The sequence below is a fragment of the Xenopus laevis genome, chromosome 2S (assembly GCF_017654675.1).
Source record: "Xenopus laevis strain J_2021 chromosome 2S, Xenopus_laevis_v10.1, whole genome shotgun sequence".
Taxonomy (NCBI): domain Eukaryota; kingdom Metazoa; phylum Chordata; class Amphibia; order Anura; family Pipidae; genus Xenopus; species Xenopus laevis.
In genome coordinates this window covers 72,984,741-73,000,061 of record NC_054374.1, presented here as the reverse complement: position 1 = coordinate 73,000,061, position 15,321 = coordinate 72,984,741, and the positions used below count along the sequence as shown (strand labels likewise).

The 15,321-nt window shown below is 38.8% G+C and overlaps 1 protein-coding gene across 2 annotated transcripts in view; it reads left to right on the top strand.

Moving 5' to 3' along the window:
- LOC108709549 (protein argonaute-3) overlaps positions 1–15,321 on the top strand; it is a 54,518-nt gene that overhangs the window by 37,541 nt on the left and 1,656 nt on the right. Inside the window, exons 8-18 of one of the 2 annotated variants that reach the window (XM_041583980.1) lie at positions 609–756; positions 847–966; positions 1,113–1,235; positions 2,398–2,531; positions 3,953–4,137; positions 5,337–5,496; positions 7,366–7,456; positions 8,566–8,760; positions 12,111–12,248; positions 13,665–13,766; positions 14,874–15,073. In XM_041583980.1, the coding sequence (XP_041439914.1) occupies positions 609–756; positions 847–966; positions 1,113–1,235; positions 2,398–2,531; positions 3,953–4,137; positions 5,337–5,496; positions 7,366–7,456; positions 8,566–8,760; positions 12,111–12,248; positions 13,665–13,766; positions 14,874–15,073 (1,596 nt within the window). The remainder of the gene's footprint in view (positions 1–608; positions 757–846; positions 967–1,112; positions 1,236–2,397; positions 2,532–3,952; positions 4,138–5,336; positions 5,497–7,365; positions 7,457–8,565; positions 8,761–12,110; positions 12,249–13,664; positions 13,767–14,873; positions 15,074–15,321) is intronic. The other variant, XM_041583981.1, reaches the window with a different exon arrangement.

Below are 15,321 nucleotides of genomic sequence, written 5' to 3'. Positions count from 1 at the left end.
CAAGGAACAAAGGCTTATGCTACCCTGATTTCTATGGAAGGGACAGCACTCAAAGTGCTATGTTTTTTTAGAATTTACCAGAAAAAAAAGCAGCACGTTTTTATTATGAAGTACCTGTTCACAACATAGGGAAAATGTGAGCATTCACTTTAATAAACACAGCATCTCATAGAAATAAGGAAAACTCTTACTATAACCAAGTAATTATTTTCAAAGTTCTGACAAATGGTTACCCTTCAAACACCCCTCTCGGCAATCTGAATCTTTATGGAGCTTTGAGTTCGATTTTGAAACTGTTCACTCTAAAAGATGTTCTAGGAAAAGAGACCACGCTAATGTATCTGACCTGTTAATCGAGTTATACTGAATTATTGAGTCAGATTTTGATTACCTTAGAAATGGTACAAATTTTGTAATGTTTTCATTTTTGGTTTGCATAGAAAAAAACAAAAAACAAAAAAAGCAGAAGAAAAAAAAATCAGAATGGTTAATTGATTATATATAAAAAAAAGTTTCTTATTTTCATGAGATGAAGGCTATATTGATTTTTTTTTTTGTTTTCATCATAGTTGCCATTATGTAGCTTGCAATCTGTTTTCTTTTCCAAGGTTTCCTTTACAGTTGGAGAATGGGCAAACTGTAGAAAGGACGGTAGCTCAATACTTTAGGGAAAAGTATAACCTCCAGTTGAAGTACCCTCATCTCCCCTGTCTGCAAGTTGGACAGGAGCAGAAACACACATACCTGCCTCTAGAAGTAAGTCCTTATGGGATTACTGTGGTCATGAATGGCAATTGAATGTATGTATTTGTAATATAATACAATGATATGGCTTTTTAATAACAGGTTTGTAACATTGTTGCCGGCCAGCGATGCATCAAGAAGCTGACGGACAATCAGACCTCCACCATGATCAAAGCCACAGCAAGGTCTGCTCCAGACAGACAGGAGGAGATCAGTAGGCTTGTAAGTCTGCATATGTGGTTTCAGTATCATTTCTTTTTAAACATTCAGCTTAAATATAAATGCCCCTTTTGAAGTGACATTTCTATGGCAAGGTTTCAGGGTCTAATCAGTAATTTCTTGTATCCTATCAACCACCGTCCTTCCAGGTTAGAAGTGCAAATTATGATGCAGACCCCTTTGTTCAAGAATTTCAGTTTAAAGTTCGTGATGAGATGGCCCACGTGACTGGGAGAGTACTTCCTGCACCAATGTTACAGTATGGAGGAAGAGTAAGTGGCACTTGCATTATACTCCATGTACACTGAGTGGTTTCTCTTAAAAAGATGTTTATCTTTGAGTGAAACGTTTCTACTGCATTTAATTTTTAATATTTTTTTCATTTTTCATAGTTTTTGAATTATTTGCCTTCCTCTATTGCCTTTATGCAATTTAAAGTACTATCTGGTTGTTGGTGGTCATTAACCCCATCACCCACCCCCCAAAAAAAAACCCCATTATTGCTCTGTGAGGTTACAGCTGCTATAATTCCAACAGCTCTCCAGTTCGGTATTCTAGCAGCTATCGGCTTGCTAGGGTCTTATTTGCCTAGGAACCAGCCAGTGTTTTGAATAAGACACTAAAATAAGTATAGAAGGGGGACCAAATAGGAAAATATGTAATAAGAAAGTAATAATAAAGCAACAATAAAATTCTCAGAGAGCAATAGTTTTTGCCTGATGGGGTCGGTGACCCCCATTTAAATGCTGGGAATAATGCATAAAGAATACATAATGAAGACCAATTTCAATGTTGCTAGGAATAGTATAACTATATACTATAACGCACTAAAAGTTAATTTAAAGTTAAACCAACCCTTTGAGCATATGCCTTAGAGTACTGCGTATACATTTGGCAGATATAATACAAAAATAAACTTAAAGTAGAAGGTCTATTTTCATTGGGGTGCCAAAAGTTAGGCACCCCAAAGTGATTATGTATACTTACCTCACACCCCAGGCCGGTTCTCCTTTCAGTGAGCACCACGGGGCGATCAGGTTCCTTCTTCTTATTAATTCTTCAAATTTTCCGGGGCAGACGCATGTGCAGTAGAATGAAATAGCCGATTTCTTTGTTAAAGTTTAGCTTTTCACACTACTGCGCATGAGCACCCTCATGAAGAAAGAAGAAGCTGAAAGCTAATCGCTCCATGGTGCTAGCTGGATGAACCCCCGGACCGGAGCAGTTTTCTGCTGATAGGAGCTCTGGCTGGGGTTTCAGGTAGGTAAATACAACCACTTGGGGGTACCAAACATTTGGCACCCCAAGTTAATACAGCCTTTCCTTCTCCTTTAAGATTTGTTTTCACTAAAATGAGTTTTGGTTTTATGAAATAATTCTTCAGATGTGATTATTGCTTTTTAATATTCTTGTAAATTTTTCTTCCTCAAAAAGAATCGGACAGTGGCAACTCCAAGTCACGGTGTTTGGGACATGCGTGGAAAGCAGTTCCATACTGGTGTGGAAATCAAGATGTGGGCGATTGCATGTTTTGCAACACAAAGGCAATGCAGAGAAGAGATTTTAAAGTAAGTAATTTTTTCGTTTAGAGCAGAATCAGTATTAGCCTAAAGTGTTGGTGTATATTTATGATAAAGTGGTCCTTCATTGAAAAACGTCACCCCCCCCCCAAAAAAAAAAAAGTAATTCATAGGAACGTCTTAATTTATATTAAGTACAAACTTTTGTTCATTTTGATTTTGCTGTACAAATGTTTTGTGCTTAGAATATATAACAGCAAAGATAATCCCATCCCAACGAAACTTGTATGCTGAAGTAGTACAGTTATAGGATCTTTTATCCAGAATGTGCAGGACCTGGGGTTTTCCAGAAAAGGGATGTTTCTGTAATTTGGATCACCATTCCTTACGTCGTATGTAAAAAATGAAGTAAAACAAATAAACCCAGTAGGATTGTTTTGCCACCAATATGAATTCATGCTGCCTAATTCAGATCAAGTACAAGGTACTGTTTTATTATTACAGAGAAAAAGAAAAGAATTTTTAAATATTAGAATTATTTTCTCTTAATGGACTTTATGAGAGATGGGCATCTCGTCAGTGGCGTGACTAGAGTTTGGGGGGCCCCCCTGCAGACAAACTTGGGGGGGACTTGATTTGGGGGGGGGGCTGGGGACCCCCTCCTACTTGGGGAACTAATGAAGCCCATTTTAGCCAGGATACCTCCCAACATTTTGGAAACAGACGGAGGGATAAAAACATTTGTGACCATACCCATTTTTGTGGCCACACCCCCTAATTGCCATGTCCATTTTACAAAATTTGCCAGGTTATGGAAGTTTAAACACGTTTTTATTTTTATATGTTCAAACACAAATTGTAGGCACAAAACAGCAGCATCCGACATAGAATCCAGGAACAGAGCCCTAAGGACATGATCTGCCTTCCCACACTTCCCCTCCCCTGTGTCTCTCTCTCCCAGTTGCTTGCTTCCAATCCCTCGGCCCGACCCCTTTGTTCTGCCTCCAGCCCTCCACCCACCCTGTTTGCCTCCTCTCCCCTCCCTCCTGAGGCCCCCTCCCATCACAAGAGAGCCACCCTGAGGCCCGCCTGGCCCACCCGCTGCTGCACTGTTGTGCCACACGCCCGCCCTCCCTCCTCCTGACTCGGCGTGATGTCACTTCCAGGCGCAGTGTGACCCGAAAGTGGCAGCAGCAGCAGGGGACCAGCAGTGGCGGGCTGGCAGCGCGGTGGTGGCAGGCGGAAAAGGTCCCCTCAAACTCGGGGTTGGGGGGGTCTGCAGGAGCCTTGATCACACCACTGCATCCCGTAATTCTATGAATAACCTGTTTCCAGATGTGTAATCCGATACATGTATTTGGTTAGAGAAAAGGGTAAGGGATATTGTGTATGTTGTATTTCTGCAGGCTGTGGAAGCATTTACTTTTTATCATTTTCACTTCTTAATAAGTCTTATTTGTATCATACAGGGGATTCACAGACCAGCTACGAAAGATCTCTAAAGATGCAGGAATGCCAATCCAGGGCCAGCCATGCTTCTGTAAATATGCACAGGGAGCAGACAGCGTGGAGCCCATGTTCAGACACCTGAAAAACACATATTCTGGCCTACAGCTTATTATAGTTATTCTGCCAGGAAAAACACCGGTATATGGTATGTAAACAATGCAACGTGTGTTGTTATAAAATGTTACTTTTTATTTTTACAACTTTACATTTTTTAGCAATTTAATTTAGCACATCTCTGTTCTGAATACTTGCTTCTTGGAACTGTACATAGCTCAACTCTTATTCTGGGATGAATGTATGTTGTTGACAGGATACCAAATGTAAGAACTGTGAATACCAATTGTCCCCCAGGTGGACAAAAAGCAAGATTGAGCAAGTTTTCTCACACCATAATACATATGTTCTATAAAACTTGCCTTATGATAATATTTAGATATTTGTCATCTGGAATAAATGCATGTATATGTTCTTTTACCATTAGACAAATACAAGAGTCCTCTGCACTCAACCCATTATCAATAATTTAAGACAGAGACATTTTGTGCATACTGCTACTGAAAAATGCCTTACCCTTTAAACAAAACAGGGATTGTTTGTCCATATATTGCAATATATTTAAGCTGGCCAACTATGTCAAAGTCATCCCATATCTGGCCAGTCCTACGCTCAATTTTCATCTGATTCATTAAGAATTCTATTGCTTCATTATACATTTTACAAAGGGACTAAGTTTTACCTGCAACTTACTAGCTGCTTTCAAAGTAAAACTCCCAAACTTGGCTGCCCTTTTATTAGACACCAGTAGGATCACCTGACTATAGCTGGAAGGGTGGGAGCTACAACATGGAGCTGGTCACTGCTCCTGTATAAACTATAACAAAGAAGGGAAAGTTGTGCTCACCACTAATTTTTAAAACCATTAAGCGGGGTTGCAACGAGGCTGTGACCACAAAATACATATAGACAAATACAAGAGTCCTCTGCACTCAACCCATTATGTTATTTTACCAGTCTACAACATTTTCCCAACTCCACTTCTCCCTTAGACAGTCATTGAGCCAATAATGTCATGTTTTTAAAGTGTGATGGGATGTATTTTGTATTTGCTAAAAGTTTCTTCCAATAAAAGTTGAACAAATAGTTGGCCAGCATCACTCAACCTTAGGTATTTTGACCCCTTTAAGAGTCTGAAGGAGAAACACAGTTCTTTTTAATGGGAACGTGAATGGTTTTATTATGAAATACTATTTGCTTGTGCTTTATTGTTCAGTAATGTACCTTGCTTGTAACTCAGTTACGCGTGGGTGATTTTTGTAATCCTTTAAATATTTTTCTTTTTTTCAGCTGAGGTCAAGAGAGTTGGGGACACTTTGCTGGGTATGGCTACACAGTGTGTGCAAGTGAAGAATGTAATAAAAACATCTCCTCAAACCCTCTCCAATCTGTGCCTAAAGATTAACGTCAAACTTGGAGGGATTAACAATATTTTAGTCCCCCACCAACGGTAAGTGCAGCATTTTTTTTTTTTACATTTGATTTATATAATATAAAATATCAGTCTCTACAGTAAAAGGCTTTGTTACATTTACTGTAAGTCCTGTGACACACACAAACACACAATGAAGTTTAAATGAAATAACTCAGATGCAATTAATTTCAGGGGCTCACAAGTAATTGGACAAATTAAAAAATTGAAAATAAAATGTTCATTTCTAATACTTGGTTGAAAACCCTTTGCTGTCAATGACAGCCTGAAGTCTTGAACTCATGAACATCACCAGATTCTGGGTTTCCTCCTTTTTAATGCTCTGCTAGGCCTTTACCGCAGCGGCTTTCAGTTGCTTTTGTTTTTTTGCTTCAGTTTTTTTTTTTGCGGGCCTTTCTGTCCGAGGTTTAGTCTTCAACAAGTGAAATGCTGCTCAGTTGGGTTCAGATCAGGTGACTGACTTGGCCATTTAAGAATATTCCACTTCTTTGCTTTAATAAACTCCTGGGTTGCTTTGGCTGTATGTTTTGGGTCATTGTCCATCTGTATTATTAAACACCTCCCAGTCAATTTGACTGCATTTAGCTGGATTTGAGCAGACAGTATGTCTCTGAACACCTCCGAATTCATTTCGCTGCTTCTGTCCTGTGTCACATCATGGATAAACACTAGTGTCCCAGTGCCACTGGCAGCCATGCACGCCCAAGCCATCACACTGCCTCCGCCATGTTTTATAGAGATGTGGTATGCTTTGGATCATGAGCTGTTCCACGCCTTCTCCATACTTTTTTCGTGCCATCATTCCGGTAGAGGTTGATCTTGGTTTCATCTGTCCAAAGAATGTTTTTCCAGAACTGTGCTGGCTTTTTTTAGATGTTTTTTTGTTGTTGTCTGTTTACAGCAAAATCTTCCACATACAAGCATGAAGTAAATGAAGTAATTGTGTTAAGAAAAGGCTTTAGTTCCTCACATTTTTATTCAGTCTTTTTGTTCAACCCACTGAATTAAAGCTGAAAGTCTGCAGTTCAACTGCATCTGAGTTGTTTAATTTAAAATTCATTGTGGTAATGTACAGAACCAAATTTAGAAAAAAGTTGTCTCTGTCCAAATATTTATGTACCTAACTGTATATAAAGCATTAGCAGCACACTCAGAAAAGAATACAAGAGGCTTAAATAAGGGACCACCCACACATATATAATTATGAGCTATTTATCTATATAACTAAGCACCTAGGCATTCATTCATTAACGTTGCAGTATGACACTTGGACTGTATGTCTATGTTCTTTACTGTAGGAAACGGCTGCTGGTCTTCTACTTGAAAACGAATGCAAAATAGACTGGATTTCAAATATCTCAGAAGCTCACTATGCTTTTTCAGGGGTTTCCTATTAAAGGAAAAGTAACACCAAACAATGAAAGCATAATAAAGGAAAGACAATATAATGTACTGTTGCCCTGCACTGGCAAAACTGTTGTGTTTACTTCAGAAAAACAACTATAGTTTATATAAAGAAGCTGCTGTGTAGCCACGGAGTGGCCAATTAAGCACAGGACACAGACTAGATAGAAGATAAGTTCTGAACAATTTTATGGTATGCTACAAAGCTTATCTGTTATCTGCTGTGTATCCTGTACCTTTTCTCCTTTTTCGGCTTTGAATGGCTGCTCCCATGGCTACACAGCAGCTATAAACTATAGTTTTGTTCTGAAGCAAACACACAGGTTTTACCAGTGCAGCACCACAGTATATTATATTTTCAGTACTTTAGAATGCTTTAATTTTTTGGTGTTACTGGTCCTTTAAAGCTCTATTTCTTGCAAAAGTGTTACTCTTCAGACATCCTTTGATTCTTTTTGGTGTTTTCTATTTTGTTCCTTCCAGACCATCTATTTTCCAACAGCCTGTGATTTTCTTGGGAGCAGATGTCACTCACCCACCTGCTGGGGATGGCAAAAAGCCCTCAATTGCTGCTGTAAGTGCTCATCAAACTGCAAAATATTACTGTTTATTTAGCTATTTGCTTTATCTTAAAGGATCAGTAATACAAAGCAAAATAGAAGCAGTAGCACACCTGGTCTCTCAGTATCCTCACCGGTGCTTGGGGTTAAAGGAGGACGGCACCTCCAACCAATGATCAATAGGACGAAACTCCAGCACACGTGTGCTGGAGTTTCGTCCTATTGATCAGTAATACAAAGGAAATACCTTTACAGATAAAATAACTCTTCATGAAAACATTTGTTTTCAATATATAATATATATTACAAGCATGGGCTCTATTTTCTTTAATTTTTGGGATCTGGTGTTTTCCAGACAAGGGCTGTTTCCAAAGTGAGTTGTTTGTTGAAATCAGACACTTTGGGAAATGACACTGGTTGGAGCTTCCTGGATAAAGGGTTATCTTTTAACAGATCCCATCATTTTAGTTTCTTGATAAAGGATTAGCTGATTACAGGTCCCATGCGCATTAGATTGAAAAGCCGAACTTTAACGAAAATACAGGCTATTTCATTCTACTGCGTATGCGTCTGCCCCCGGGAAATTTGAAGAAAGAAGAAGCAGGAAGATGACGTCTCCAGCGCCGGATTCGCTGGGCGGGCGCCCCTAGGCCGTGCGCTCCGCACGGTCCTAGCGCCCCCCGCACTACCACACGCTGGCGCTAAAGCGCTCCCCACAGAGAGGCTGGGTGGTATGCCGCCCCCAAAAATGTGCCGCCCTAGGCCCGTGCCTATGTGGCCTCGCCACAAATCCGGGCCTGGATTTCTCGGTGGTGCTTGCTGGAATAACCTTGGGCCAGTGCACTTTTCTCCTAATAGGAGCACCAGCCTGGGTTGTCAGGTAAGTGATACAATCACTTGGGGGTACCTAACTTTTGGCACCCCCAAGTAAAAATGCCTTTCCTTCTCCTTTAAATCTGATCAACTTAACTGATCCAACCCTGATGGCCTACATGCCAGTCAATTGGATCACTGCTGCCTTGCCTTCAGTCAATGTAGTTAATTTGCCCTTATACCCTGTCAACCATTGTCCAACACTGAATATTGTCTGCGGCAATTGTATTAACTCTCTTTCTGTATCTAGGTTGTAGGCAGCATGGATGCCCACCCGAGCCGTTACTGTGCCACTGTGAGAGTACAGCGCCCTCGGCAGGAGATCATTCATGACCTGGCATCCATGGTAAGGGAGCTGCTCATACAGTTCTACAAGTCCACACGCTTCAAACCCACGCGGATTATCTTCTACCGAGATGGAGTCTCCGAGGGTCAGTTTAGACAGGTCAGTATTTATTCTGCCAGTAGAAATCAAAACTGTTTCTTGTAATGGGAACCCTATCTTCAATTGCTTATTGCGATCAATAATTTTGAGTGTTTTATAAAAAAGTTGGCCTTACCTACTTGTCTTGTTGAAATTAACAAGCGAATTAATGAATATAAAAATACCTAGATTTGAGGAAAACACAGTGTTAATGAACTGATCTCCTGCTTGCATAGTTGGCCTGAGATAGGAACATAGTTTACAAGAAAAACTAAAGGGTTATGTAGTAACAAGTGTTAAGAAAATTGCTCCAGGTCAGTAAACTGTAACAGCCAGTCTGATTTTCATTCTCTATCATAAGACCAGCAAAACAAATCATTTATTGGTTGTTAAGGGTTGCTGGACAAAAGCAAACATTGCCTTTTGCGCTACATATCATCAATATGTAGTGAGAGGTTCCATGGTGGTAGGTGCAAATGGTAATGAAAATGTTACTTTAACTCGTTCCCTGCCAATTATTGAAATTCTTCACTGTTGGCAAAGGGGTTAATAACCTGCATACAATATACTATTGACTTTTTTTGCATTCTGTCAGGGCAAAGGTTAAAAGTTAAGGTTTAATTAGGTACTGTCAAACTAATTCTAGAAAACTGCATTTATCTGGTTCAAAAAGCTGGCATTAATTGTGCTTACTACAATTTATTTAACTTTAATTTTCTTTTCATGTAAATCAATGTCACAAGCACATGCAGATTAGCCTATGTCTCAATCCAACAGAGCAATAGAGTTATCACCTTCTGCTCATGTTTGGGGTATGACTTACCTGGTGAAACGTCAGAATTCCATTTGCTAAAGGCAGTATCCTGACTTTAAAGAAGTGGTAAACATACAAGTTAACATTTAGTATGTTATACGATGGCAGCATTTCAATTGGTCTTAATTTTTTCTTTTTTTAATAGTTTAATTATTTGCCTTCCTCTTCTGCTTCTTTCTAACTTTCAAATTTTTCTTATGTGGGGCTATAGTTTTATTATTATTGTTACATTTTATTACTTAGTTTTCTATTCAGGCCCTCTCCTATTTATATTCCAGTCTCTCGTTAAAATCACTGCCTGGTTGATTGGACTCTTGAAACCACGTTGCTGCTACAATTCCAAACTGGAGAACTGCTATACAATAAAACTAAAAATTCAAAAATCATAAAACATGATAACCAATTGGACATTTGTTCCAGGATATTACTGTCTACTAAAAGTTAATTTAAAGGGCAAGTCAAACCCAAAATAAATAAAAACTAATAAAAAGAAACAATTCTAAGCAACTTTCCAATATACTTTTATTAAAAATCTTTAGTGTTTTTAAAGGGGCCCACATAACACAGAAACCCCTAATATATCCATGTCAGAAACCATTAAAAATCATAAAAAGTCTGCATATTATTTTTTAATTGATGTACATTAGAAAGTTGCTTGAAATTAGGTTTACTTTTCAAAACGCTGAAGTTATGTTTTTGTGGAGTTCTCCTTTAAGGTTCTTTGTAAAAACAGTTGATTTAGAATCCACTTTTGGCTAACTCCTGATTGTTACTTTTTAAACAATGTTGCAAAAGTCTTAGCTCTCCAAGACAGGTCTGTTAATCAGCTGCCTTGTCTTATATTGTTTAACAATTCGAAACGATCAGGGCAGAAAATAAAAGGGACAGACAAAAACTGCTTTCAATAGCTATACATATACTAAAAACGTGGACCATAGAAAAATTGTAATGAATGTAGATTGCAAAGTTGCTTAGAATTTTTTTCCTGTATTAGGCAAACACTTAGGGGCAGATTTATCAAGGGTCGTATTTCGAAGTGTAAAAAACGTTGAAATTCGACCATCGAATAGCATTACTTCCATATTTTTTTAGAGAATTTTGGCCATATTCGGTCGAAGTAAAATCGTTCGATCGTACAATGAAATCCATCGAATTGAACGAACAATTTTACTTCGACTTCTATAAACTTAGCCAAATGTTGACTATGGGTTCTAGGAGGTCCCCATAGGCTAACATAGCAATTCGGCAGGTTTAAGGTGGCGAAGTGTCAAAGTCGAACTTTTTAAAAGAGACAGTACTTCGATTTTCGAAGTCAAACTTTTTTTACTTTGAATCAAAGTCGAATTTAGGCCTATTTGAAGGCCAAAGTACCCAAAAATTAGTTCTAAATTCAAAGTTTTTAAATTTGAAAATTCACTTCGACCCTTAGTAAATGTGCCCCATATTTTCTGGGTTGGCATTCCCTTTAAAGGTAAACTACCCCTTTAACATCTGTTAGATTGACTGGGGGGTATTTGAGCACCGCAACAAAGCACTTTATTACTAACCCCACTGTCATTGAAACTGTTGCATTTTCTGTTTACCTAATTTGCAAGCTTATACTATTATTAAAGGGGTTGTTCACCTTCCAAACACTTTTTTCAATTTAGTTGTTTTTAGATTGTTCCCTAGAAATAATGACTTTTTCCAATTACTTTCCATTATTTATTTTTTACGTTTTTTCCAAAATCTAAGTTTAAAGTTGAATGTTGGTGTCTCTGGTGTTTGAGTCTGACAGCTCAGTAATTCAGGTGCAGATTCTGAACTGTTACAATTTTGCAACATTTAGTTGATACATTTCTCAGCAGCATCTCTGGAGTATTAGCAACAATTGTATCAAGTCTAACAGCTGCCTGTAATGAAACCCAGAGATTCTGCTCAGCAGGGAGAAAGATAAGAAATGTATCAACTAAATGTATCAATTTAGAACAGTTTACTGGATCGGCGACCCCCCCTCCCAGAGCTGCTTCAGAAGGAGAGAAATGACACTTTATACTTCAATATTAGAAAAACCGTGACACATAGAAAATAGAAAGTCATTGGAAAAAGTCGTTATTTCTGGTGATCTATCTGATAACAACTAGTTGTTTGAAGGTGAACAACCCCTTTAACGACACATCATTTCCTAAGAAGGCTGTGTGCAGCAATGTATCTAGGTATCTGGAGGAAGTCCTATTGCACTGGGAATAAACAGTCTTTGAGGTGGCGAGTTACAATGGTGAAAGGGCGGGGGGACAGCACAGGGGCCTAAATCATTTTGTCTATCCAAATAAAAAAAAAATAATTCAAGTGTGAATGGGTTGGTGTACTTTCCCATTGCAGAGTAAAGGTAGGACAAGTCTTGTTTTTAAAAAATGAGGATTGGGTTCTGAAATGTTTTTAGAAACATAGAAAAAAAACATTTTAATATATTAGTTTGCTTTAAAAAATGTCCCTCTACATTGTATGAAAACTTTCTTGGTTGCTTATGGCATTTGCGTTCATTTTTATGAATCTGTTTTAATGTCTGTTTTTTAAGCAGGTTTTATATTATGAGCTGCTAGCCATCAGAGAAGCCTGTATTAGTCTGGAGAAGGATTACCAGCCAGGAATTACTTACATTGTGGTACAGAAGCGCCACCATACACGGCTTTTCTGTGCAGACCGAACAGAAAGGGTAAATATGTGTTATAAAGCATCTCTAACTACTACAGTAAAAGCACACACAAAACTGTAACGTGACATTTTGATTCTTAAATTATTTAGCATTTTTAGCAATTATAGCTGGGCATACAAGTGCAAGTATGGAAAATCTGAACGTGCCTATTGTGATATAATGAATCCATCTTAGCGGGATTATATCATACATATAGGTCGGCCATATTGGGCCTTATCTGACCTCTTAGCCTACAGCTTGTCAGCCATGTCATAAAATATTTGTTGAAAACGGTAATTATTTACTAACTGATAGAGGCACATTTATCAAAGGGTGGATTTCGAATTCATGTTTTTTTAAACTCCTTTAAAATCGAATATACTTGAAATGCAAAAAAATCTAATTTCAAAAATTCACACACATTTTATCTTCTCGAAAATCTCACAGAAAAAAAACTTGAATGTCAGGAAGGCATGTCCAAATTGGTCCCTGGACCTCTCCCATTGACTTATACATAAACTCGGCAGGGTTTAGGTGGCGAATAGTCGAATTTCGAGTTCTTAAAGAGGCAGAGTATGATAAATCTTGAAATTCGAATCAAGTTTGGATAATTCACGATTTGAATTTGAGAGTTTAGCGCGACTAAATTTTTTTGACACCCATAGACTTTAATGGGCGTCTGCGACATTTCGCCGGCGGCTATTTTTTTGCGAAACGAAACGGGTCAAATTCGTCCATCCCTAGTCCCAAACTGTTGTTTATTTTTGAATTCCAGACTTGGAGGCAAGTTTTGGTTGCATAAAAACCAGGTGTACTGTCAAACAGAGACTCCTGTAGGCTACCAGTCCATATAGCTACTACCAAATGGCCAAGGACTTAGTTTGCACCACCCAGCAATATTTTTCATGCTCGTTTTACTCCCCAACTCATCTGAATGTTGATCATGGGTAAAAATGGTTGGAGACCCCTCTGGTTAGGAGATATCTGAAAATGCATTACTCGCTATGTATGCAGGGCCGCTCCGGCCATGAGGCAAGGTGAGAATCTTGCCTCAGGTGGCACGGAGCGGGCAGTTTCCAAGGGCGGGAAAAACCCACCTTTGGTAACTTTAAGAGACAAATTTCCGTTTTTTAAAATGGAAATTCCTTTCTTCTAGTGCAGCGAGCTCAATAGTGCTCACTGCACTAGCGATGCGGCCCCTCCTCCACCCGCTCCGACGCTGGAAGTTAGAGCGGAACAGGAGGAGGGGCGGCATTGGGGCTGCTGCTTCAGGCGGCAGCAGCCCCTGAAACTTGCCTGTATGTATGTGAAATGCATTAAATGCAGTGGTGTGAATCATACCATAATGAGTCATTTCTTATACACAGAATCAATGTAGTCACTGTTTTGCACATATCCATGGCAGTGCAGCTTTTTTACATTGTGTCTTTGCTTCAGGTTGGTAGAAGTGGAAATATCCCAGCTGGAACGACAGTGGATACAGATATCACACACCCGTACGAGTTTGATTTTTACCTCTGCAGCCACGCTGGAATACAGGTAAAGAGATCTTCTTATAGCTTATAGCAGCCCCTCTGGCATTTGCCAGAACCCACAGATTGCCAGTCCGGGCCTGAATAACACCATTATATTAGAATGTGATACCATTGCACTTGTGTACAAAAAGACCCCTGAGGGCTTTTGGACACATCCCGATTTCAGATGTCTTTACACCCAGGTATATGTGAAGACTTTTATAGTAACAGCCCAGCTATGTGCTAATTTTACCCCTTCCCAGGGGGTAGCACCTCTAAAGTTTTGGGAAGGTGTCTTAGGGCAATCCTTGATGCCAACTGGTGTGTTCTTTTTCATCAGTTTTTGGGATTATCACCTAATCTCACTTATAATGTTGGTCTGTTTGTGCAGAGGTACCCTGAATTGTGCCTAATTCTGTGAAACAACCTCACCTATTCAGTATTTACTAATACATAATAGGATATAAATGCTCTTTTCTCACTGGGGTCAGTGGGAGAAAATTTTTAGAGAAATACTGTCACCAAATATATTAAATATAAATAGTTGCTTTATTGTCCTCTATAAGTGGGACTACCAAGGCAAATGCTCATAAAAAAAAAAGAAATTATTTCCTGTATAATAAAAGGTTTGTTGTTGTTTGCTGAGCAAAGAAAACACGGGACGGTCCATTTATCGAAGGCTCAATATTTTCTGAAAACTCCAACCAAATCCATACTGGAATTTTATTTATAAATATACTTTCCCGAAAATTTTGTTTGGGGGAAATAATCCGAAAAACTTGTGGGGAAAAAAACCGAATCATATGAATTTTTCGGATTTTCTATCTGAAAAACTATTTTTTCAGATTTTTGCCCGAAAACCACAAAATCTTTGGAATATTGTACGAAACCCAACACAGATCAAAATATCTTTGGGACTTCTTCCATTGGCTTATATGCAATCTCAGCAGGTCGGAGATGCTGGATTTTCGGATTCTGACTTTTTTCATCCTCGGGTATAATAAATCCTGGAGAAAAAAAAATTCTTTCCACTAAAAATTCAGATTTTATAGTTAAAAAAACACAATTTTTCGGGTTTTTGGCATTCGAGGTTTAGTAAATAACCCCTTGGTCTATGCTGTGCTTTCTGTAGGGTACCAGCAGGCCCTCTCACTATCATGTCTTGTGGGATGATAACTGCTTTACTGCTGATGAACTCCAGCTGCTGACATACCAGCTGTGCCACACGTATGTGCGCTGCACGCGCTCAGTCTCCATTCCTGCACCTGCTTATTATGCCCACCTTGTGGCATTTAGAGCTCGGTACCATCTTGTGGACAAAGAACATGACAGGTATTTATATTTTTACAAGTAATCATTTATACTGCCCTGTCAGCTTTAGTTATTTTATTTATTGACTCCTGTCCTGTAAATTTTACCAACCTGCAAAAAACTGCACCATCTAGTGTTTATCGCTATGAACATTCCCAATAATGTACATTTTACTCCACAAAGAAAACCTGCAAAATAATTAAGCGTATGCACTGTTGTTATGTTACTGTGAATAAAGATGTCTTTCAGTTATATGTATCCTTTAAGTC